General features: G+C 40.0%; 1 protein-coding gene across 2 annotated transcripts; it reads right to left on the bottom strand.

Moving 5' to 3' along the window:
* Window positions 1–528: 528 nt before the first annotated feature.
* Window positions 529–26960, bottom strand: LOC136059247 (DGAT1/2-independent enzyme synthesizing storage lipids). 2 transcript variants are annotated; one of them, XM_065753287.1, is made up of 8 exons: window positions 26772–26960; window positions 23491–23835; window positions 21079–21243; window positions 15152–15345; window positions 12994–13054; window positions 11144–11283; window positions 9327–9441; window positions 529–1006 (listed from the first exon to the last, which is right to left on the bottom strand). In XM_065753287.1, the coding sequence occupies exons 2-7, from the start codon at window positions 23822–23824 to the stop codon at window positions 9337–9339; spliced, it is 999 nt and encodes a 332-aa protein (XP_065609359.1). In that variant the 5' UTR covers window positions 23825–23835; window positions 26772–26960; the 3' UTR covers window positions 529–1006; window positions 9327–9336. The 2 variants fall into 2 exon arrangements, with proteins under 2 accessions (XP_065609359.1, XP_065609360.1); XM_065753288.1 differs by lacking the exons at window positions 529–1006; window positions 26772–26960 and having other exon boundaries at window positions 9002–9441; window positions 23491–23591; window positions 23687–23796.

Here is a 26960-nt window from a genome sequence, read left to right as displayed (position 1 = left end):
TGGTTCAGCTGGAGCTTGCCCTGGCATCATTCTGGAGGGCGGTCAAGGCCTGCACTTCCAGCACTCTCAGATGGGACCCAGCAATGCTCAGCAGCTCTAGAAAATGCAGCCTTTGTTTTTCAGACTGAATACTCACAGTGTCTCAATGTTCAGTGGGATTAGAGGATGGTTTTAGAAAAATAAGTTTTGACTGCTGCATCTGCCAGCTGCTTTTTCCCGAGGAGACAACTCACATCTCCCTGTAAAAGGTGTTGTCATGAGTGATGAGCTAATTCTGAAAGCTGCTCTGAAGCAAATTCTACCAAATAAGTAATTCTGCTGTTCCCCTGATATCAGCGGCTGCCTACAACACAGCACTGATTTTCTCACCTCGCAGCACACCAGCTATTTCACAATTTGCAGTCACATGAGAGTAACAGGGAACATCTGGAGGCTCCTTCAGATGAAGTGGGCAGCATTATGCAAAGCACACCTTCCTCATTGCATGTTTGTTTCTACCCATCTTTTTTTTTTTTTTTTTTTTTACAATCAGATGATTTTGTAACTTTTCCAAGAAATTCCCTTTAAGGCTTTCTCTTTTTGTTTGTTTGTTTGTTCATCTACTTTCAAGACCTGTTCAGTATTTGTTTTTGTGCTTTCCTTTGGGGATCTGCTTTTGCTTGGGGCTGTGCTTGCAATCTGTTACATCTGAGTCTTCATTTCAAATGCTGTCACCTTCTCATGCTGATTCTGATTCCAGCCTTCCGTGCCAGAGCAGCAGTGGGAGAGGAGCTATGAGGTTACCTTTTGCCCGTGTGGCATTTGGCCAGAGGCCTTGTGTCCTCAGGAGTGTCCTACCAACGTCCTGATAGTAGCAGGAAACAGATCAGCTCCTCTGGTTGGTCAGTGTGCTCTAGTAGGTATCCTGTGTCACCGTTTGCCTCCAGCTTCATCCCAGGGTCCACTGTGCTGACATGCAAATTCTTTGACTTTGATATGCCACTTCACTTAGCCCATATCGTCATATCTAAAAAATGAAATAAAATACAGCATTTAAAAATACGTATTAAAATTGAGGAAATATCGTGAGCAGTGCACACAGCACAGCATTTCATGAGCTCGTAAGGGAAAAATGAGGTTGAAGTTTAAGTTCAGTGTTGTGATATGATGGAGGGGATGGGCTGGTTTGTCTCCTGAGAGAAGCCCTAGTGCTCACCAAGGGGTTGCAGCTCTGCCCCAGCCAACAGCAGGCACGACAGCGCTGGTAATTCTGAATTAATGCGCCTTATGGTCCTGTCTTTTTTCCAAGTGACATGTGTGAGTTGTAGCTAATTAGTCAAGTTTAGCCTCTAGATGTGCTTTTGCTTTAATATCTAATCTATCCAATCTTTAGAGAGTTATCCAGCTCCATTTATCTATTGTTAGTTAGGGATTTTTTTTCTGGATGCATTGCCCTACCCCAATCTATAACTCTGTGCTGCTAAGACATGAGGCTAGGTGATGCACCCCCAGATTTCTGTGATAGTACCTTCTTAACACTCTAACAGGACAGGATTTCATATACTTTATACTGCATATAAAGCAGTTTATCTTGCCTGTAGAATACCTCCATGAGGCTTTGTTACAGAAAGAATTACAGAGCAAAAACTCCATCTTTTCTTCCCCCTGGAAGTTTCTTGTGTCTCCTGCTCAGCACGTGGGCACTGGTGACAGACTGCATTCAGTATCTGCCACACAACCCGATGGAACTGCATCAAGGTACGTTGTGTTGTGGGAATGTTGACCCATGATCCGAAGCAGTTCACACCAGTGTGTGCCTGATGGTGGAACGGGCTGATGATCTGCTACGACACACCCCTCCCTGAGCCCTGGCTGAGAAGTCACTGCAATGCACTGCCAAGCAGCTGTGTCATTCCCTTGGCACAGCGTATACAAGTGGGACATGAGAAAGTTTAACTTGTTTTAATATTGTTTAGAATACAGACCTCACAAAACCTAACTTCTTTAATTAACTTTTCTTGCATAGATAATTCATTTCACCAGCATTCTACGCCACAGGATGCTTCTTCCTGTGCACAGAGATAATATGCTCTCTTTCTATTTCTGCCTGAAGCAGAACTGAAGTAGGAAGGGAACTGTTTGGTAGCACTTTTATCCTTTGGAGTACTTCTTCTTCTGTGCACACACACAACATATTTTGAGATCATAGCTCTCCTATTTCCTAAGGGATGAAGAAGAAAAAAACAGGGCAGCCTTAGAGAAAAACAAAAAATCTTGGAAGAACATAAAAGCCTTGTGTTCATTACAGTTTGCCTTGAAGAAATCATCTGACATTTCTCTGAAACCCGAGTTATCAGAAGCAATAATTTGCTCTGCATTATCTACTATCATGAATCAAAAGCTGTTCTGAAGAGGTGCCATTTGAATTCACACAGGAAGCCAGATCTCTTGATAGATGATTTACTTGTTTACTTTACCAGGCACCTGGTGCAGCAGGAAGAAAAGAGAGAAGCCTCTAGTTTCAAGATCTCTTCGTTATTTCTCTTACAATTGCCTGACTTAGGGACAAATACACAAAGGCACAGTGCCCAGAGGTGAAGTTGCAAGTGTCCAGGTCCAGTCATGCAGAAGGAGAAAGGAGAGCCAGGCTGAAGACACGCAGCCTGTCTGGTGTGATGGGGAAAGTGAGAAATGGAGCTGGACACCACCAGCTGCTCCCTACACATGGAGAGGCAGCGTGCTGTCTCCTGGTTCTTTCCAGGCTCCAAATGTCCAGTTTTCATGTCGAATCTGCAACAAAGCCCCCTCTCGTGCTGCCTTTTTCAGTCCACATCAGGCTGTGTGAATAGCATGCTCCCTATGTGCCAGTTGGCATGGTTGTTGGTCTAACTGCTATGCAGCCCTGACCAGAGCTCTTCCTGTGCCCTGTCAGGATGCAAACACAGGATTTGGTATTAAAGCCCAGAGAAACTCAGCTGAAGTATTCAGAGGAATCACCTCTGCTTCAGCAGTGTGGTTTTCCACTCAAGCCAAGGCAGCAACACTTGTAAATTCTCATGCCCTCATTGTTTCTGACATCAGAAACGCTGGCTGCAAACTTTCAGCCACCATGCCTGAGGGGGAAAAATAGCCAAAAAAAGAAAGGCAAAATGTTCACACTGTAAACATCCCCATGCAAACACCCTTTGTTTGCCCTTAGATGCCTGCAAAGGCAATGCAATATTGGTTTTTATTCCATGCTAGCAGTTACTGCTTCTGTATTGGCAAGTGTGAAACAAGCATCCAAAAGGCAAAGGACTCTGCAGATTGGCCATTAATACAATATTTTTTTCATCTTAAAAACAGAAACAACTGCAGTGTCTGAGCAATGCTGAGCCATCTTGCATTTTACAGCCTTTCAAACTTCAGAAATATTGCTGATATTAATCCTTTTCAGTGCTGGGGGCAGCAGAAATTAGTGAGGGGCAATGCTGCTTACTAAGCAGAGGAGCAAACTGTAAGGACAAAAATGAAAGGACAAGGGGCCAAGAAAATTACTCAGCCCCCCGTGCAGGATCATGTTTCCATTTCACATGGGTTCTTGTAAGGCCAGTGGATTATTGGGAGAAATCAACTTTCAGCTTCTTCTGCTGCAACAAAAAGTAAATTCGGCACACGGACAAAGCAGCATGGGATCTCAAGAAGGGAAAAGTTGATTGCCAGCACATGAATTACCTGGAAACAGTCATGTTTTCTTCATTTCATTTATTTATTCCAATGAGCTGCCACCACCTGCTGAACCTCCTCAAATTGATTTCACTCCACCCCAGCAGCGGGGCATTTACATTGGGATAAAACACTTCCACATTCTCTTGGTGCAGCCTACTGGTGTTCAGCCAAATGTCTTTTGCTCTCCCCAGTTGCAAAATAGGAACTGTTCCCAGTAATTTAGGATCAAATCTGATTGAATTTGAGGTATCGCATCCTCATCTTGTCAAGAAAAGGCTGATACTACAGGTTTGTACGTTTTCCTTCTTCATCTCTACTCTGTCATCTCTTGCTTGGCACACTGCCTGGAAAGCACGAGGGACTGGTGAAACAGGACAGCTTGCCAAGAAGAAAATTTCTTCTGAAGAACAACCCCAAAAAGAGTATTGGTCTTTTTAAAAGGTCTCCTCTCTGGGTGAAATTGGTAGCCCACAGTCCCTTGTATTTGAGTATGTGTGTTTCCCCCATTGTAAAACCTGGTGTTCCTCTGTGGGTTACTCTGGAGCTCAGGAAAATCAGTATTGCAAATATTTGTTGAAGTGGCAATGCTGCTTTGGGTCCTGAGCATTCTATGCTTTATTTATCTGAATGTATGCACGCTGCTAACATGGATGCTGTCCATTTTAGACACTGGAAATGGGGCCCAAATCCTCCAGAGGTGCTACTTCCAGCTGACAAAAAAAAAAACCACCAACTAATTCTATGCGAGTTAGAAACCACAAGCTAACTCTATGGGAATCCATAGAGTTAGCTCCTACGCTGTAGGAAATCTGTATGAACATCATAAGCTTGGGCTCTAGGAACCATTCATTTGCTTGCTGTCATGGTACAGCCCATATTTTGCTGCCTGGTTTGAAAAGAAGTTCTATTAGAAATCAGCACATCTACAGAAACTACTTAGTCCACAAGCTGATAAAAAAAATGATTAAGCAGAATAATGACAAAGCAAGAACGAAAGATATCATCTTGACATTCTCAAAGCAGCAGGTAGATGGAATAATAGTAGTTTGCTATTTCTCTTGCAACAGCAGCTGAAGCAAGTTTCAGGTATCTGCTTATACAGAACAACTGGTATCATTCACACACAAACATAGACACGGTGCTGGTAAGATTAGCTAGTATCTAGGCCTTTTTTGAAAATAGAGAGGTCAATGCACTTAATTGGCTGAGATTTTCTGCCTGTTCTTTTAGGTCATCCCTATACTCCCACTGCTCTGTTACATGTGCTGCTGGGCACTGATAGGTGCTTAGCTGCCTACATACCGAGTTCTCCTTATCTTTCAGCAGACAGCAACAAAAGCAAACTTCTCATTTTAAACATTTCCTAAACCATACATCCAGTGTCACAAGGAAAGCTCTGCAAAGCCAAAGTAATGCTGCATTGGGCATGGAGTAATCAAAGCAAGTTGAAACTGGTAAGATCAGCACCAACATCAGGTCTGCATACAACCCAAATGCTCCTCCAGAAGGGTTGAATAACTTGCACAGTATAAGAGCAATCTGTCAGTTCATCTATCACAGCTGCCATGTGGAAACCTTTCCACCTCCCAGAAGTGGAATCTGTGGTTACCATACATATGACAGAAAGTACCAGAGGCTCTCTTATATAAAGCTTTTTTAATTATCAGCCTTGTAGGGTTTGCTCCTAGGAGAATCATTAAGTGTGGCAGTAAGGAGTGCACAAAGACTGGAATTTAACTGAATCAGCTCCCCAGCTGCAACTTCTAGTATCTGTTAAGCTGTATCTGAGGAAGATATGTGAGACCAGGCAGTTTTATTTCTATAGAATGTGACACAAGATTGTCCAGAATTAGCATTCCAAAATTAGTTTGGGGTCAGGGTGTGATTGCTTCATTTGTGGGTCTTGTTTTTATATTTTTCATTACTGCCTTCAGAATACACCCTACAATTTGAAAGTCTATTATATTTTTCAATTGATCAATTTTCTGACATGGAGAGATCAGTACAACAACTGAAAGAGGTTTTAGGAAGGAACATGTGATGTGAACTCAATGGACGGAGTAGCCAGAGGTCAAGATACAAGTAGTCTGTGCCAAACTAAATTATTCCATAAAAACAGACAAGCAAATACTGCAAATAACTCACAATGAGAAATTTGCTTTGAGACTACCATTCATTTTATGAATTAAAAAAAAGTATTAACACCATAGATATGTATTGTCAAAGACCTTTGTAGACACAAAGTCAACAGAACTAAGAAAACAAGTGACATCAGATAGCCTCATGGAACTGTAGCAGAAATGTTTAGGAGATCACCCTTCTTACTATGTGTTCTCCATGATAATGCTCATACAGAAATTCCATGCACATTTACTTTTGATACTCCTTTTTGTTTTGGTGCAAAAATAACTTACCACAAAAAAAAAAGCCAACTTAGTGTCTATGACAGACTTAATAGGGATTAAGCACTGCAGAGCTGATTTAAGTGTCACCATAGTTATATCTTTCTCTTCAGAGTGTAACAGGATGAAGCAACGTAATGGTATACTTGTACAGCAAATCCTATACAAGATGAACCACACAATTGTGTTGACAACGCTGATTAAGTGCTCTAGCTTGCATTTGCAGTGATTAATTTCATACAAAGGCACCCTAATAATAGATGTTCAGGCTGAGTTCTGCTATTACACAACAGGACAGCAAACCAGCCTGTAGGAGGCTTGTTACCTTGCTCAGAAATAACAACAAACACCTGTCAGTACTGTAGCTGTTCCATCTCCACTTCCAAACAGTGTCAAAAATGCATATCCTGGTTGTGCTGCTTCCATGGAGAAACCTGGAAAGTCTTCAGCATATCCAAAGGCTGATCAAGTAATTAGTGGTCGAGTCTAATGCTTTGCAAATTTACTTTAAATACTTCTGCCTAACACATAGTTAACCAAATCAGCTATAAAAGGACTCTGTAATCTTATCTGTACGAATCTACAGACCTGCCTCCCCCCCTCCCCTTTCAATGAAAATGCACAGAAAATCATTTATACAACCAAATACAAATAAATCTTATTAGTCAGTATTTATGACTTAACTTTGTATCACAAAATCTTAAATGGAACCACAGTGGTATTGCAGTGCCTCTTAAGGCCTCCTGCAGAATTGAATACAGCTATCAGAACTCAAACCTTATTCCTTACATGACTTTTGTCCCATTGTCCGCTGTTGTCTGAATTACTTTCCCATTAATTCATTCCTTTCTGGGCTTGGATCCCTCCATCCCTTATTCAGACACTAGGAAGAGATTTCCAGGGATATTACAAATACCTCAAAACCACTGAAGGTTCATCAGCGCAGGCCAGTAATAATTTCATTCAGTTCAAACACAACATGAAACCTCAGAGTCTGTTCCAACTGTCAATTTTATTTGAAAGGTGTCTTCTATACAGTTTTATATATAGAAATAAATATGAAAGGCCTAAACAAATATGAACACTTAAAGAGTACCAGTACTGTCCTTCACTTGTCATACTCATCTTTCAATACTTAAAGGGACAAAATTGCATCAAATATCCAACATTTAGCAAAATAAATTTTAACAAAGTCTCTGATCACAAAAGGTACATTCATTCACACTGGAATATTTTTGACTGAGTTTTCTTTTACAGACACACAACCTCAACGTTCATCTTTGTTCAGCTGCCTTTGAGAATTTCACAACATAGATTGATTTGTATTTTCCTCAAGTTAGATATTAAAAACAAAGTCATACCTACATTGCACTCCAATGCAGTGTCCTGGCATGATCAGTTTTAATGATACAACGTATTAACACTATGTTTTTGAAATAAATTCTTCTGAAGTTGAAGGACAATCTTGCCCTTAAATAAAATCTAAATCATTTTTAGAGCTTATGAATGGGCACTTGCTTTAACATAACATGATTCTTAACCAAGCTTTAAAAAACTTAATTCAGCACCACACAAAAGGCTTTTAATATCAAGTAACATTATAAAAAAGTATTTTGGGTTTTTTTTTCAAACAATAGACTCTAACAATATCTCTTCATACAGTGATATTATTCTACTGTAGGTTATCATCAGCACGCAGTTCCGTAATACTACTGATTTTTGTTTTAAGGAGCATAAACCAGAGCATGTGCTCAAGTGTTTAGGGGGAAGGGAATGGCTACTAATTTGAATACAACTGCTCTTTAAAAAAATAATAATTTTTTTTTTATAAAAAAAAAAAAAGTCAAAACCCAACACTGTTGAAAAGTGACCACATAATAAAAGAAAAACCTTTTTTAGCTTTCCTTAAGGAATTTGCCCTCATCCCAAAAATGAAGACTTCTCAGATACTAACTTTAGAACTATAGATTAAGCTTGCTGCCAGAGGAAATATATCAGACATTTTCCTATCTTGACAGTAAAAATGTAGGTTTTAGTTCAAGAAAATAAAACTTAATTTACTGTAAGTGCACTAAAGCCTTCCTGTTCATTCAATTCTTTTTACTTATTCAGTTTCCCCTCTCAAGTCTGATTTAATAACTTACATAAAAACTATGTTTGAAAAATATGGAGGTCTGGAAATACAGTTAAAAAAAATCAAGTAGACTGTATTCATGTCACTCAACAACCTAACACCAAATACTTGATAATCAAAACAGTCCCTTAGAAGAAAGAACCAAGGAGTTAGTATTGTTTGATTCTGAGGCTTAAAAGTTTACATATATACTATATATATATATATATATATATATATGTGTGTGTGTTTGTGTGTGTGTGTGTGTGTGTGTATATATATATATAGTATATACTATGTACCTTGTTTTTCAAAGGAACTATCACTTTTTAAAGGAGCATTGTATTCATTTTTAATTTCGTTTATAATAAAGCATTCAGAACTTGTTTAGTAAGTACTAACCTCATTTTCATTTCTTAAAGTGCTTGGTTCATTTGTTCAAAGAAGAACCTGCAGATTTAGGATCACTGAGTATTCAGTCACTGACAACACTATATTTGAGGGTAGATATCCATTATGGATCAGCTTCAAATAGTGGCCAAGCTATAGGGCTGTGATTCACTCTACACCAGAGCAGTTTCTGTAACAGACCTGTTTAGTTCACTGCAGTTCTTTCTACCAATGCAAATACTTTCTGAGCAAACCTGGCAAAATGGAATATTTTCTAGCTCAGGTTTTACAGGCATAGCTAGCAGTTCTGCAGGCCACTGAAAGTTAACAGGTTCCTTTATCACCAGATTTTTGAGCAGCATGGGAGTTCACAATGAGACTTCAGCTCTACAGTGCATCTAACATCCAGGTTAAGTAGGAACTATGAGACTGAGGGGGGGTGAAAAGAAAAAGAAGGAAAAAAGAAAGACAAGAAACTGAACATACAAAGACTTGCAGCGTCATTTTTGCATCAACATTTTCAATGTAGGAATGCATTTATCAGAAGTCAAGTTTTATCCCATTAGGAATTACTTGAACTTTGTGTTCCCAAGCCTGATACTGGACAGGGCAAAGCATCTCCTATCTTAAAATATACAACAGTATCATTAGGACAGTATTTAAAAACTATTTTTGGAAGAATGAATAAGTTATTAATATGACTTTAAGAATATCATAACTAAATAGTAGCTTACTCAGAAGACCTTAGTCTTCTTTCTGTCGTGTCTGAAATCGTTCCATTAAAGCCCTTAGTATATTTCCTGGTATTTTCTGATGTTTGGCTATTAGAGCCTGGAGTGCTGCTTTTGTCTGCAAGGAAAGAGAAAAGTTTTGGGTCATCTTTATGTTGTTAACACATTAACTTCTAGGATCTTTTCATCTTTACAAATATTGGAGAACTTCTGCAAGTAGACAACACCGGTTTTTAGTGTCATTTCAGCCCACTTGATGTGTCTGCAGGATCATTGCTAGGAAACCAGAAAACAAGTTACTTTTATCTCTGGCAGCTGTGCTCACAAGCTCTATTAGTGATACACAATAGTAAAATGATGATGAAGTAAGTTATCAGAGAGACCTAAATCTATAAAGCGTGTCAGTACCTGTATCCTACTGCAACCCTGAAACTTCTGTCTATGCCCACGTTTGCATCAGTAATACTCTTTCACTGTGTGTGAACTTTGCTTCTACACTAACTCAGAAGCAACACTGGAAGCACAACTGTGTCTTGGCTGCATCTAAGTCCCCTAAAGGAGCTGGTCAGTAAAGCATGCTTAGATCACACCTAAAATACTGCATATTGACAGTACTTTCACTCAAAAATGTAGCATGCCAAGTTAATGGCAGCCGTTCAGTTATATAATAGCTCTGTGGGGAACACTGAAAAACAGAGCAATAAGTAAAAGTTAGGGTGAGGTAACAGTAACTTGCCTGTTCTGCCTACAAAAGCACAGGCTGTTAAACCCTTAAGGCCAGAGGCAGAATACCTACTTGCTTTGGAAAACCAGCATTCAACAAGGAGAAAAGTGATCCTTGGTACAAATTGAAACATAAGACTCTAAAGCATGACTGAAAGTTATTCAAACACCTTCCTCCTGCAAACCAACGCTTCTCTGAAAGGCTCTGACAGACTCAACTCCCAAAAGAGACACCCAGTTCTCCACAAACACGGCACATGACAATGCAGACTAACAATTAAAGATGTCATTTTGCAGAGATCTCATCAGAGGATGAGCAGGTGGTGCCAGACAACTGAACAGGTACTTGCATGGTCAAAAATAAAAATCCCTTTCTCTCAACTGAAGTTTTCACAATGCTAAAAATGACCCTCTGTAAAGCTTTCAGACACGGCTGTTTGGGCCACCTCATCTGACTGCTCTGCACCCACACTTACCTGATTTGTATCTCTCTGCTGTGAAATCCATTTGTAAGCTGAATGGATATGAGGACCTGACAACTCTACAAACCATCTAAACTTGAAGAAAGTGAGCACTCTAAAATAAACTTGCTGGGAGAGACACTGGAAGAAACAGGAATCAAAACAGACTGTACAAAACCATGAAATTACATGGGTTTTATTGTTTTTATGGAATTTCAACAGTCTGTGGCCACAGATTAGCTATATTTAAAAGACTTCATAGGTAACTTTTTAAGTGATCTGGAACACTTCCCCTTGGCTGAACTGCTCATGATTTTCACGTTTGTTTTTTTTAAACCAGCTCACAGTAGTCTCAGAGGACTGAACTTCCTTAGTCTCTAAACCAAGTTGTCTCCTGAAGCAAATAAAGGGTATAGGATTGACATGAGAAGGTCAAGAACATTTGCAAGGTTTAGTAATAAAAGACAGCACTGAAGAGGGACAATGAAAGTTAAGCAAGTCCAAAATTGAGTATAATTCCATCAACCTTTCAAATACCTCCATGGCAGAAATCATTACCTTGACAAGAATGTTTTAGTGTTTTCTATCAGAACAGTCAATACTTATAGATATGCATGTAAATGTATATTTTCTTACCTTTGCAGTCAGTTCTTCAGCAGTCACATTTGGATCATATGGAATGGGTTCTCCAATAAACGTACGAAGCTTGACTGGAAACCAGCCGTACATAGGAACTATTGGCAATCTAATACGTTCATACAGTTTCCTAAGTATTTCTAAGGTTAAAAAAAAAATTAGGGAGGAGGGGAGGAAAAGAGAACAAAAGAAGGCGGGGAGAAATAAAGGAAAGGAGGGGGGAAAGAGAGAGATTGAGATTACTCTGCAATTATTTTTTTTCCATCATGTTTTAAAACTGAAACTGGTTTGTTGAGTAATCCAGCCCATGACCCAGATTCTCAAACGTGTCATCTCAAGTACAGTTCCCCTCTTGGCTTTCATTTCCCAAATGCTGCATTAACACTAATGTAAGATTTGCTCTCAAACTCCCCCAAAGAATAGCTGCCAAGAGATCAAAGCAGAGGAAAATTCAGTAGCACTATAGGGAAGTAGCTGGGAATACTAACCAATACAGGTTATCATTTTCCTTATTTTACAGGTTAGCCCACAAAACTATTATTAGTGCAAGACTGCTATGTTCAGTCCCACTGAGGTCTAAAGGATCAGAAAAAGTCTTATGTACCAAAAAAGCAGTGGTGGTAAATTCTGAATTGCTCTTTGAGATCACGTTCTGGTTACAGTGAAACACAACACAGAGGAAAATAAAACAAACAAACAGAAGAAAAACTGGTATTTCCATCAGTTTATGAGGGCAGATCTTCCTCATGTCACTTCCTACACATCTATCCTAAAAACTCTTGTATAAGAGAAAATTAGCACCCATTTTATTTAAAAAAAATCTTAGTGATTGAAATGTCAGTTATTCTGTATACAACCTAAAAGAACAAAGAATATTCCAAAACTACTGAAATCAGAGTGACATAATTAAATTCCTCTAGTACCTCTGCTATAGAATAAAAGTAGAATCTTTCCTTCTGGCTTAAGATTCCCCTGAAAACAGTAACAATGCTGTTAATTTTTGCAGATCATAAAGAATGTGTGAACCATTCTGCATGCCTACATTTGATGTCTGGGCTTTCTCCATCCAAAATATAGCTTATAATTAGAGAGGATGAGAAATGGAACTGTTCTATCCTGCAATCCTTTGATGAAAATGATGATGTCATAATTTGAAAGAGAATGTGCTGTATGGAGGAGACTATTCAGGCTCTTTCTGACAGCAGCAAGTCGGAGGACACACACACACACGCAAAAAAAAAATAGCATGGGGGCAAGGGAAAAGCTAGGGCTGTTAGATGAGCAGAGATGCAGACACAATCATCCCAAAGGTGGGCTCTTCAGACATATACCCATCTATTAGTGTACCAGAACTCCCCAAAAAGATGAGGAAAGAGCAAGCAAACACAGGTTTGTGCAAAACTACAGATTTAGTGCTGCACTGTATAACGACTATGGATGAAATAGGTTTCAAACATTATGAAGTTTAAGTACATAAGCACAGAGCTTTAAGAGGTTATTTGAAGGAACTGCCACCAGCAAAGTTTGGTTCTTAACAGCAAAAAGCCTAGAGTTGGTCTAGCAGTTGTCAGCAAAGTAAAACAATATTCTAAACCTATTTGCCTTTTTCTGGCTACTTTTTTCCTTTCTTCCTCTTTGTGAAAATACATTGTCATGCTGAGCGACTGAGATGAGCTAACACCACATTTGATGCTGACTAAATCCTGATCATGTCTTGGGATTGCAGTGGTAAGCAGACCTCAAGAAATAAGGCTTTGTCAATTCTCAAATCTATACGGGATTATTTCTACAAAGATAGGCTAAACATATATGGAAAAATAAACTACAAAAAAATATATAAAATATCTTACTTATTCCTCCTAATGTCCTAATGCCTTCTCGAACATTTTGTGTAAACATAGGAATGATGGGCTAGGAGGGAAAAAACATATTAAGAATTTAATGAAGATAACACTATCTAAAAAGTTGCTACCTCACTTAAACCCAACACACAAATTAATTTCAAAAGTGTTTGTCAGACAAGGACATATAGAGAGCAAAACAAAGGTTCATTAATTTCTTCAGCCACCTTCTGCCACGAGGTTTCAGCCTGGAGAACACTGTGAGGATTCAGCAAATCCATTTTCTTAATGCAGTACAGGATTTCAGAACCTACGAAGCATTTAAGCCTCCTGTTGTCTAGAAGTACTTGCACATTTGTGAATCCAGTGGTTAAAATTCTTGTCTCTTTTGCAGTTAGGCTCAAAGAATTCACAAGACTGGGACCCTAAACTTGTCTGATTCATCTCTACTGTGCTGACTACTGCTCTGCACATGATGCACCATATTTAGTACAGGTCCGTGATTCATTTCTGATGATGAATGTTTGGAACAGTGTTATTATTTCAAGCTCTTATTACTGTTTTTGAACTTGCAAACAGCTGTCAAGATGAGCAAGAATGATGTGAGGGGGAAGGTTCAACCACATTATTTTTTTTTCAACATCAATTTATAACAAATGATCAAAACATAGAATGCTCAGAATTTCATGCATCCATATTCTTTCAAGCTTTTTTAAAACAAAATTAAAATAAAAAAATAAAAAAACAGAAATGAGACTTTCCATACAGGCACCAAGGTGTTTAGAAAAAGAAGTCTGAAAAAATCCAGTGCAACTGTAGATAGTTAAAGAAGTGCAGCTGCAAATGGTAATAAAATTCCTTATTCCAGAATCATCATCTTTGGAACATCTTACTTTTGACACAGAAGTGGATAACTTGTAAAAGTTGGTTTAGATGACAATATTTCTGGCAATCAAACTGCTGAAATGAGAAAATCTGAGGAAGTTGAAGGTCCCAGTACTAATGTTCAGAAATATTTTTCTTTCCACAAATAGTTATACTCTTTCTAGTTCCTCTTTAATCTAAATACAGATTATTTTTTTTCCATCAATTTCATCCTGCCTCCAACACTATTCCTATTCTTCTGCATCTCTTTTATGAAGTAGGGGATAATGAAACTGCAAGATCTTTATGAGTGCACAAAGCAAACCAAACATACATTCAGTTAAATAAAAGCAGTACAAGCATAGCTGAATTCCAAGTATGGCATTTCGTATGCTAATACAAAGTATTAGTAAAATCTAAATCTATTAAAATATCTTGCTTAAAATGTGTTACTTTCCTCCTGGTTAGAAGTGAAACCAATTTAAAATTAGGTCTTAAAAATATTCTCCACTTGGGTATAAAATCCAGATACTTAACTAGTCTGTCTTTGGCAGTGTTTAAGCATAAAACTCGTGGAGTGACACCATTTCAAATTAGATATATGCAGACCTATAGACATGCATACAACTTTCAAGTACAAATATAGAATGAGAGAGACTGAAAGCGTTACTGAAGTGTTATTAAAATAGTTGCAGTTCAAATATATTATGCATTTCTGTGCATTCCATAGTTGGTCCCATTCGAATAATCCTGCCTACTGATCACAGATAATGCTTTACATGAGGCAGAACTGAAGAGAAATGGTTCACACTAATAAGCAGCATCTCTTCCTGCTGCTCTATGCCCTAAAGATCCCTCGCTAGCACAAAAATACCAATGCACTACATAATACCAGTGCTTCTAGCATGAGTACAACAGCACAGGCAAATGTGCTGATTTACAGCCTATTTCAACAATAGGAGAAATAGAAATACAATGGAGTGGTTGCTCTCCAGTCATTCTGGTAAGAGGCTGAGCTGTAACAACCCCGACCAGGCAGGTGTAAAATGAGATCGTAATCTAGAAACTGTCCTCGATTTCACCTCTTATTCTTTTAAACTCTGGATTTCTTAACCACAGTATTCTTAGACTCCAAAACCTTCTTATCAAAAGGGACAAGTCTTGGAAATACAGTTAAAAAAAGACTGTATTCATGTCACTCAGCAATCTAATACCAAATATTTGATGACCAAAACAGTCCCCTAGAAGAAGGAACCAAGGAGTTAGCACTTTTTGCTTCGCTTCTGCGATACATCATACTTACCACTTTTGCATCGATGGCCACCTGGGCAAAGCCCTTTCGATTACCCCACATAATAGTGTACGTTTCATCACTGAAGAGCGCTTCCCGAACTCCACCTGGAGAAATAGCTAACAGATAGCCTTTCTTCAGAGCACTAACACATACTTCTTTTGGTCCGTGCATAACGCCAAGTACTTCAATAAACATTTTGAAACCTGTGAGGTAAGATCAATATTAATACAGAAAATGTTAATCCATACCATCACTGAGCATAAACCCCCAAAATATAACGCAGTGGCTGAAATTTGTCTAACAGCCTAATACCCCAAACCAAAGTATTTCTAGAAGGACAAAGCTTTGCTTGTAAATTTCAGTTTAAGAAGGTGAAAACCTCGGTTTTCTGTCACAGTGAAGTCAGATGCTACCTCAAAATCAGTTATAAACTGGAAGAAAGAAAAAACAGGCAAGTACTGAATGCCACATTCAGAGTTCTTAAGTCTTCTCCAGCGTACCTTCTTTATGCTCAAGCTCTACTTTTCAAGCAATGCAACACAATCATAATAAAGTCCAACAAAAGAAAATATCAGCAAATTATGTTGTTGTTTTTTTTTTCATTTGTTTTGTTAACTTCAGCACACAAGGAGCAGTCTGTGCACAAGGAGAAGAATGACAAATGAAACATAGCTTTCTCACTGCAGGGATTGACTCCTCAGTTCAATCCCTGCAGCGGCCTTTCACTACACAGCACTGTGATCTGGGGAGCCTGGAATGGACACATGCATCTTAGGTGAAGAGTTTTCATTTACTCAAGTTTAAAAACCATAAAGTTACACAATCTCCTCACATCTCAAATGAGGTATGTCGTACTTACCCTGCCCTTTAATGAGCAGCAGAACATCAAAAATTGCTTACAGGTTATCAGATGGACATATTTAGACAACTAGCTCAATTTAGACAACCAGTATAATGAAAAAGAACTAGCAAGAAACCAATCACATTCACTTACATTAATGTATTTTAAATGCATGTAGTATTTGTGCACACTGCATACTGAAATGGGAACTTCAGATCACTGAGCAGTATGGGAAAGATAACTTATTTTTCTTCTGGTTTCCCACAGAGCAAAACTTAATCAGCCAAACAAAGGTACAGAACTGATCTAGCAAAGTTTAGCTCTCAAAAACAGATCATCAGATAAAATAAGAACTCTGGAAGGAGATCATGAGGCAGCATATCACTATTCTTAGGTAAACTCCAATCTCTAACTAGTCTTTGTAGGTGGTGTGAAAATGTAATGATTTATATCCATACACAGTCAGCGTTTATCTGTAATCACGATGCCAGAACACAAATTCTGTTGTAGTTCTCAAAGTTTAACTGCCTCACATACTACGCATAACACCAACAGACCTCATCTAGTAGCACCTCCACAGAGGATTCTTCTAGTTTTCCTCAAGTGATTTCATTTCCCGCAGGAGGTTTCCTTTTGGGGATTTTATATAGTTGTTTTTTATGAGGTTTTACACTCCCAAACTCATTAAAGCTCTTTGAAATGTACCTGGTGGTAGGAAGCTGCTTGTCACTCATCGATTTTCTAACTGTGCACTCAGGAGAGAAAAAAGCAGTAACAGTAAGGGTAGAGATAAGAAGGAAGAGAGATTCTAAGGAAGCAGAAGTTGTGAAAATAGTTTTCCTTTCCACAGTGGAAAGGAGGGGCAGGGGTGACAAGAGTAACAACAAGTCTGTGCAGTTCATAGGTCATAAAAAAAACAGGAAAAGAATATGAACAGAATACAGACCTTATTCTGTAACGGAATAGTGGTGAGGTTTCCAGTCTCCACAATGTTTCTCAGTCATATTTTCCCCTTGACTTTCAGTATAGCTCATAATGTAAGACTGTACCTCACATCCCAGCCAGCAAATCATACATTACTATTAATACTTCTGTTCTAACAGCAGAATGTGGCAAGCTAGAGCATCAGAGAGAGAGGAATTAATCCTGTGGCCCTGAAGAAACAGCCAGGGCACTCTATGCCAAGGCTCACCATGGCATGATAAAACACACCAAGGCAGTACCAGCCTATAGCATGGAAGTCACTGAGAATCTATTTTTTCCACTTTAAACACAAAGCCAGAATGTCATGGTATGCTAAATTTTCCAAACATCAAGAAATTCAAGATTAGGTACATTCAGCAATTTTATTTGTTCACCCACAACACCATCCTCTCACAGAAGTTTGAAAAATCCTTTGGAGAGTACCTACTAAAATACTTATCTCAGAAGAATTATGCATGACATAAATTTCTGTATCTGTACCCAGTGACCTAGGGTCTATCAGCTCGCTGTCAGCAAAACAGCAAGGAAATCACTCAAGGTTTTCCTGCAGACAGTCTTGAGGAACACAGAGAGAAAGGAATCAACCAGGTCACTAAACCCAACCTTCCACAACTGTATGTATCTGTGCATGTATACCTGCAGAACAATTAGCCCACAAACCACAACAAACTGTATAGGACCTTTGTCTGTGTAACAGAAAGGAAGCCACAGCTCCTTTCCTGTGGGACACTATAGGACAGAGACCTAGATGTCTAAGACACCTTTTAAAGAGGGCTCCTAGATGACCCTAGGAAGCAGATCCTAGAGAAGCCAAGGGAGCAGAACACAAGTGAAAGTTCAGTTCTCACTGCATTCTTCAGGAAAAGATTTTCTTTTTTCTTTATTTTCCTGTGACTAACCTCTCGAATTAAAAGAAAATCACGAAAGAAAAAAATAAGCCCAGGACTGCGTTTTATAGCCTTCTGCCCTTAAAACATAAATAACAGAAATATACAAAGTACTGATTCAATAGAGATTGAGACAAGCACACAATTTTCTTCTGCATCAACATGAAAGACAGACACATTAGGCAATCACAGTCATAGAATCACCAGGTCAGAAAAGACCTCCAAGATCATCCAGTCCACCTGTCACCAACAGTTCTCTCTAAACCACGCTGCTCAACAAGATGTCTGAACATTCCTGGAACACCTCCAGGAATGGTGACTCCACCACCTCTCTGGGCAGCCCATTCCAGCACGTGACCACTCTTTCGGAGAAGAAATTTTTCCTAATATTCTATCTCCTCTGGTGCTAGAGGCCATTCCCTCTATTCCAATCACTAGTTGCACAGGAGAAGAGGCTGACTCCTACCTCACCACAACATCCTTTCAGGGAGTTGTAGAGAACAATGAGATCTCTTCTGAGCCTCCTCCAGACTGAACAATCCCATCTCCCTCAGCTGCTCCCCATCAGACCTGTGCTCCAGATCTTCCACAGCTTTGCTGCTCTTCTCTGCACACACTCCAGGGCCTCGATGTCTTTCCTGTAGTAAGGGGCCCAAAACTGAGCACAGTACTCGAGGTGCAGCCTCACCAGGACTGAGCATAGGGCACGGTCACTTCCCTGTTTCTCCTGGCTACACTTCTTCTGACACATGTTAGGGCTTCACTGGCCTCTTTGGCCACCTGGGCACACTACTGGTTCATGTTCAGCCAAGTGTTAACCAGCACCCCCAGGTCGGTTTCTTCTACACAGTCCTCCAGCCACTCTGTCCCAAGCCTGTAGCACTACATGGGCTTGTTGTGGCCAAAGTACAGCAAGACCAAGTGCTGGGTCCTGAACTTCATCCCATCAGCCTCATCCCAGCTATCTAGCCCATCCAGATCCCTCTGAAACGGCCCTCTTGTCCTCAGGAATGTCCTCATTTATACTTCTTCCCAACCTGGTGTCATGTACAAACACAGTGAGGGTGCACTCAATCCCCACATTCAGGTTATCAATAAAGATACTGAGCAGGACAGTCCCCAATACCAACACCTGGGGAACACCACTCGTGACCACGTGCCAACTGGACTTAACCCCGATGTTCAAAAGGAACTGCCAGGTATCTGCAGGAATTCTTCTATTAGTTTAAATTCCCTTTCATAAGTTATCAAGTTGTATCTGTCAAGACTTAAGCCTGTTTGACCACTTACAGGCTCACGCATCCCTCAGGAGGCATAGCAACATGCTACAAATACAACCCAATTAACCACAGTTAAACTGGTGCAGAAGTGCCTGATGAGGAGGCAATGAGACTACATATTAACAACAGCAAACTGGCACATATCCAAGATCCAGGTCCATGGGACAAGCTATTCTCCACAGCTATTTATAACATACTTATGAGTATTATCAGAAGGATCATTAAATCATCTAATCCAAGTATGCCTTCCCCATATTTCTCCTCGAAAAAGTCTAGTAAATTTTGGTTAAATAAAACATTTTCTGGAAAGGCATCCTATTTATCTGAAGTCTTAAGATCAGAAAGTTTAAGTACTAGTACAAAAGGATGGCCATCTTTCTGGTTGGATTCACAAAAGAACTCCATCTATTTAGGCTGCCTGCCATAGATGACTGTGCAGATCTCAAGACACAATCCAAAACAATTACCTGAGCTCACATTCTCTGAACAGCCTTAAAATCATATACATAATCAGGGAATTATCTACACTGGAATGGATCTCTAAAGACCATCAATTACAACCTTTCACTCCAATTTGTCCAACTGGACCAAGCTACTCAGGGCCTCAGCCCGCAGAGTTTGAAAATCTCCAGGGATGGAGATTCCCCAGCTGCTTTGGACAATTTGCTTAGGTGTGCAACCATCCTTACGGTAAAATACCTTTCCAAATGTCTAATTGGAACCTACCGCACTGCAGCTTGCCTCTGTTGCTTGTCATCCTAATGTTGAGTACCTTTCAGAAGTGTCAGACTCATCTTCCCTGTAGCTCACAGTTAAGTAATCAAAGAGAGCAGTAATATCTTCCTCCACCTTTGTTTGTTACAAACCAAACAAACAGAGTATGCTCCAGCCTCCAGTCAATATCTCTCTCAAACTGGGAAGTACAGAACAGGACACAGTGTTGCTGTGGTTGTGCTCTCACAGGTGCCAAATCAAGGGAAACAACCACTCCCTTTAACCTTCTGGCTACACTCAGGTTGTAAAAGGCAAGCCCACAGTTGAGTTTGCAGGGCACCTCTGTAACAGAATCCAGAACTGTAGGAATCAGAAGGGACCTCTAGAGATGATCTAGACCATCTCCTCTGCCAAAGCAGCTCCCTAGACCAGGTTCTAAGCAGGTCTCAAATGTGTACTCCACCACCTCTCTGTGCAGCCTGTTCCAGTGCTCCATCACCCTCACTGTGAAGAAGTTCCCACACACCTTTGTGCAGAACTTCCCATGCTTCTGTTTGTGGCCATTTCCCCTTGCACACACTGCTAAGAAGAGTCCAGCCTCGTCCCTTTGCCTCCCACTCCAATATGTATAGATGTGAATCAGATCTCAGTCTTTGGCCACGTTCACTTCGTTGTCCACTGCAGTGCTGAATAAAGCTACTTTATATCCAGACTCCCATCTGTCCCATCACATGGGATTATTTCACCCAAAATTCATAACTTATTCACTTCTGAACTTCATGATGTTTCTACCAGTCCTTTCCTGGGAAGTCACTCTGAATACTAGCTCTAACCTCAGAGTGTCAACTGTTTCTCCAGTTTGGTATCATTAATGAATTTCTAACATTTGATTATCAATCATGCCTAAACATTTATAGGTATAGTATGGAGTATCAGCTACCAACTAATACAGAGACAAGTCTTTCGCCCATTATCCTCTTCTCTTTGGTTCAAAACACTCTAGAGTAATTAGAAGTGTTGCCCAGACTGAAGTGCAAATCATCCTCGCATGGGCCAGCTGTGTAAGTTTATTGATAAGAACACACTCTTTACTGAGAACAGTCGTTTTCCAGACTAAATCTGTCTGAAAGTTTGTTCTGAAAGCTGTACTTTTATACAACAAATTTTAATAATTGTATTAAAAAAGTAAAAAACCCTCTCAAACTGATTTTTTATATTGCAGTATATTACCTGGTAATCTAAAGACGAAATGATCCGCTACTACGTGGCAGTACCTCTTCCTTCGTATAAGAAGTCTAGCCATGAAATAGAGATAGTCAATAGGACTAGCTCCATGATAAAACACAATCAGTGCTGGTCCTTCTGGGATATTTTCATCCCCATGAAGTTCATAACCTGTTAGGAATTAAAAGCATAATGGATATCAAAATATAATACAATTCCATCCTAAAAGCTAACTTGCATCAGGTTGGGAAGTTGAAACCAGTATCTACTAAGAACTGCTAGAGCAAAATGTCTCCCAAAATGTCAAAAGCTGTCTTGCAGCATTTACTAAGTTTCTTTCACAGCTTCATGTTCACATGCTTTATTTAAAGCTCTATTTAAAGATAGAACAAGAACAACAACAAAAACAGCCTCACTCTCTTCAACTATTGCATAATTTTACCTTATTTTTTCAGTTCACTGCCTTCGAGGTTGTAGTTCTCTGAATCAATCACTCAAGATAAATCAAAATAAGGACAGAAAAGGAGAGTTGAAACACTACTGCTTCAAGCTACTACCTGTCTTTCAAAGACAAGTTCGTTGCTGCGAGCCACTGTTTAAGGCAATTTAACACAACACTCCTTTATGGTTTTTTTTTTTATTCCAAGGTATGAAACTCATCTTTGCTACCTCTCTCAGAGTTATCCTTGCACTACTTTTCCACCACTAAGCACTAAAAGCTGTTTGGGACTTTGTATGCTTAACTGAAACATACACGAACACACACAAGTGTTGTGTTTCTCATTTAGTTAAAGGTGAACATTCAGTCAACACAAAATAATAAAATGGACCAGCTCAGAACACATTCAGTTAAACATTCAGTTAACAACGAACAGTTTTGTTGCAGCATTGTTGTGGTGTTGTTTTGTTTTTGTTTTTTTCTTTTTTTAAATCCCACTCCTTCTGAAGTAATCAGGTGTGCAGATCCCCTCTTCCTTCTTCCCTCCCCCCCCCTTTTTTTTTAAACTTCTGTCTGTATTTCTAGCTCTTCTCCCACAGTTCTACTTTCTATGCCTGTGGAGCTGCAACCTATTACAGACAAACATCTGCCTACCATCTACACCACCCCAAGTGACCACTAACTGTGCTCCATGCTAGCTGAGCATAATCAGAGTGATATCTGTGGCTAGCATTTGCATAATAAAGTTACAGGTATCATGTATAAGGTTGGGCTTTTGTTTGGGGTTATTTCTTTTTTTTTTCCCCTGCAATGTTTTGAGATTTTAGGAAGAAAAGTTCTTCCTACGACATACTGATTAATCAGGTAGGGGAAAAATAAAATAAAAAAAACGTAAATCATTTCATAATTTACTAAGTGAAGTGGAAGCAGCTTAAAGGGCAGAAAGAAAAGTCACAATAATAGGTGAGGGACTGGATAAAAAATTTTAAATAAAGATAAAGCAAATAAGTCAGATCTTATGAAAAAGTTACTATGGATGAAAAAAAGCCAAAGCCTTAAAAAAATTTCTTATGAAAAAAATAAGTAAATAGCTTTGCATTATGAAGTGAGCATTTTAAGCTCTTTGATATAGCTGTTGATTTTGATCTAGTGTACTTTCTCAGATTCAGAAGTTAGATCTTAGTCTTACAAAGCCTATGTGATACAGCTGCACCATCTGGTTATCAATGCCTTGAAAACCTTCTTTCCTTTGACTGGAGAACAAATAGAGATGATTTTCAAGAAGGATTTGTTCTTTATGTAAATTGCTCTTAAACATCTCTTTCTCTTTTAGCTGAATACAGAGTGAATGGTTCTGAAAGAAGCTTATGATTTCCTTAGAAAGAAGCCGAATCATTTATTAAGTCTGCCTTTAGAAAAGATATAACAGCAGAAGGACAAGGAGCAGAGCCCTTAGTTATGATATTCTTCTACTAGAGAAAGTAGTTGTCAAAAATACATGGAAAGAAAATGCAAAAAGCAGGGCTCTGTAAATTGACTCGAGAGTCCAAAAGCGTTAAAGTAGTAACTAGTGAGTGAACCAACATCAAGTGCCTCTTCCTGGTAACATCTGGCATGACATCAGTTACGTGCAATCAAATTATGCAAACACACGTAGAGATACTGCTTATTAGAAAACTAGCATTTAGCTTCCAGTGCTTCCATACTCAATCTGAAAGAACTGTAAGAAGGGCCTTCTTATATTTTTTTCTGGCTTGTTAAATGATTTCTGAGACATAGCAAATTAAAATGATTTTTAACATAGCTTTCCCTTCAGGTCCTCCCAGAAAAAAGAAAATCTAGGAGAAGTTACTAAAAGTTAAAAAGAAAAAGAATTTTAATTAATAAAAAAAGAAAAAAAAACACCTCATCATCCTCACAGGTAAATCCAGGAACTCAACTTCAGCACATTTTAGAGAAAAAAATCAGATTTTGCTTACCATGCCATATTCTCCCATGTCCATCCCACAGGTGAGCCAACATTTCTTTTGCACCATACCAAACATCACCAGAATGTCCTTCATTTAATCCATTCTTCCTCCTTTTATAAATATGAAGAAGGAGAAGGGAAGTGTTGAAGCAGAAGAAGAAGATAGCTAGTGGAAGTATAAAAACTATCGCAAGTGGAAAAAGCACCCATGAAAGGTAGACTCCATAACTCAGAAAATCTTCAGTGTGTTCCACACCAGTCCATTCTCCCATTAAGTAAGCCAGGAAGGTTAAGTAGGACATAGGTACTGCTTCTTCCGTAGAGGATTCATTGCTACCTATCATCTTCTGTTTAACTAAAAGAAAAGAAGAAAAAATTAAAACCAGATGAATAAATCCTCAAATAAAACAGATAAACCTGCCTGTATGTTTAATCACACAAAAACCCTCTCTGATTCACATACCATTCACCACATAGAAATCAGTACAACCTCAAATCAAGTGCTATAAGAAAAACCTACCAAATATTTCCAGTAACAGCAGACACGACTCACTAAGAGCGTGGCCACACACATGGAGACCTTCAAATGTGCCTGCAAGTGGACACAGAGTGAAACACAAGTCCCAGAGCACCATGCAGAGAAGTAACATAAAGAAAGGAGGAGGAAGAAAATCACCAACAGTTCTCTAAAAGCTTCAAGTGCTCTGCTTTTACTGTGTTTGTGCATTATTGACATAAGTCTTCTCCCATTGGCAATTCCTAAGAAGTTTGAGAGGTAGATATCCTTGGGCTGATATTCCATGGTTCCAGTTCTACCTCTGTAGTCACTTCATCGTACAAACCTGAGGCAATCTGTATGCTTGGATATCTTAGCTTGAGTTCTACAACAAAAGGAGCAGCACCTTGGAAAAAAAAAAAAACTTCTGAGCTTAGTAAAGTTCCGGTCAAAACCCGGAGTAACTGTTAGTCAGGTCAAGGAAGAAAAGCATTTTGCAACTATAATGCAGACTTGCAAGGGGGACTAAAAACAACCTCCTCTAAAAAAATCCAATCCTTTACTCTTGCTCCATTTTACAAGCAACAAGGGGCTGATAAGAGATCATTCAGCTAAATCTATCAGAATCTCAATGATAACAAAGATTCAGATCGATTTTATTCTACATTGAAGCAGGCACCAGAGCAGAAATCATCTCATTTATTTCCCAGTCCCATTTTTTAACTCCCACTTAGATATAGCAAGGAGGTTCCTTTCCTTTCTGTTTTGAAATTGGCCCCTACTCACACTGCTCAAGATAACTCCTTATTTAAGAGAAGAAAACAAAAGGACTTGTCTCACACGATCCATGCCTGTTCCACCAATCCAGGCTTACAAAATTCTCATTCCACTTGTCAGAGATGAACTCCAGAACCTGGCAGACAGCAAACACTCGCAGCCAAGTACAAGAAATGCAACTGGTGAGACCAAGCAGTACTGAAGAGTAAGATTTGATGTTTACCAGATTGTTATGGGCTTCTCAGTGTTCCACCTAATAACTAGAGAACAGTATGGAAAAATGAGCTCTGGCGCAGAAACACCTTTTTAAAACTCAGAGGTGATTATACAACTTTAAAGATGATTTGAAGCTATGTTTTCCTTCCTATTACATTTTTAATTGTTTATAGCTTTCTCCAAACACCAAGCCCTCATCAAGTAAGTTTAAAGTCCTGTCCACGCATGCCAGCCTTGCAAAATATGACTTGGCTTTCTGCATGCAATGTTAGATGCAACACTTCAAATGTAATCACTGCAGTTTTATACGTTTGCTCGCAAGTCTATGCACTAACTAGAAACACAAATAAAAATTATTTGCTGCCAACCCCAGAGGTAATATCTAATGTACTTCCCTCCTTTAGGGAAAGTCAATCCTACTCTGAAAAACCTGCTTCCTAATCTTGAAAGACAAAATCATTTAGGTTGGAAAGAATCCCTGGCAGTGCTAGCCCAACATTTTGTCTGTCAGTGAGTTAGATCAGGTTGCTTAGGGTCACGTCCAGTCCAAACTGTAATACCTTCACAGAGATCCCACCACTCTCTCAGCCACCAACCCAGTGCTTGATCATGCTCACAGTGAAAATAGTTTTCTTTATTCTAGTCACAATTTCCCTCACTGCAGCTTGTACCTGTTGCCTTGTGCCTCCTGGCTGAAAAGCATCTAAACCTAACAATAACTATTCAGTGTGAAGAGTCAAGATCCCCTTTAAGTTCTTCAGGCTAAATGAACACAGCTTCCTACAATTCTCCACGTGTTACAGTCACCCAACACTGCTGGTGGCCCTTGTCTGGATCTCCTCCAGGCTGCCAGCACCTCTCCTGTGCAGCAGGGCTCTAAACTGTTTGCGTGGTTTTGTGAGTGATGAAAAGAGGCAACTAACACTTCCTGATCTAATGTCAAGGCCTTGCTCATATAGCACAGCATGCAGGTAGCCATCCCCACTCATATTTGACTCACTGTCCACCAGACAAAGGTATTCTCCTGCCTGCTCTCCCTGTTAACAAGTCCAGCATAGGTTCTGAGCTCCACAGGAATACTCTGTGTCCAGTCTAAGTACAATTTATGCTATTGCTATACCTAACACTTTACCAAAGGTAGTGGCACTGAGGAAGGGAAGGTTGACTCTGCCTCAGCAGTCACAAAAATACAGGTGTGCCTACGTGGATAAAGGCCCAATGCACTTCTTATGCACTACTAATCAAGTCACTTTGGTCTGTCCCACTTCAGTGTCAGTCCATCTATAATTACAAAGCCAAGTATGCTGCTTTCTTGAAACACCAGCGACATCCTCTGCTTAGGTCCTCCTGCAAGCAAACAGCCCAACCCATCCTGCTCACCTGAAGCGTTCTGACAGCTGTCACCACCCAAATGTAAAAACGCACCGAGGTGCAGTGCTACAAAGCCCCGAGCTCAGCCAACTTTGAGCCAAACACCTAACTTCGGTCACAACTTCTTAACAGAGCTGCTTATGGACGTTCAGTGGATGACACACCTCGGCCCAGCAGCACTGCGCGCAGACTTCAGACGTCGCACAGACAAGGCTGTCACGCAGTTCCTTCCACTCACTCCTAGGGTGGCAGCAAGACGAACCGGCAATCAAAGCACACCGCGGCCCCCAGCAGGCACCAGGCCTCCTGAGCCACACACAGGAGGAGGATCGAGCTCTCCCAAAACAAACGGCATGAACCACAGCGAGCGCTCCTCTCCCGCCCAGCCGCTCCCAGCCCCGCTCGGTGCTCGGCCCGCCCTGCCCGCTCACCTTCCCCCGGCGGCCGCGGCTCCGGCTCCGGCCCGCGGTCCCTCCCGGGGCCGCCTTTTACTCCTTCGCCCGCCGCCCCCGCGGAGGCCGGATGCCCGCGGGGCGGAGGCGGGAGGGATACGGGGAGGGCGACGAGATAACGAAGGCGGCGGGAGGCGACAAGGGAGGAACTCCGCGCCGCCGGGGAGG

Source organism: Cyrtonyx montezumae, unplaced genomic scaffold, assembly GCF_038088225.1.
Source record: "Cyrtonyx montezumae isolate F1298 unplaced genomic scaffold, pur_monq_1.0 scaffold_8, whole genome shotgun sequence".
In the NCBI taxonomy this organism is placed as follows: domain Eukaryota; kingdom Metazoa; phylum Chordata; class Aves; order Galliformes; family Odontophoridae; genus Cyrtonyx; species Cyrtonyx montezumae.
Note: the sequence above shows the minus strand (reverse complement) of the source record. Positions and strands in the feature narration are given on the sequence as shown.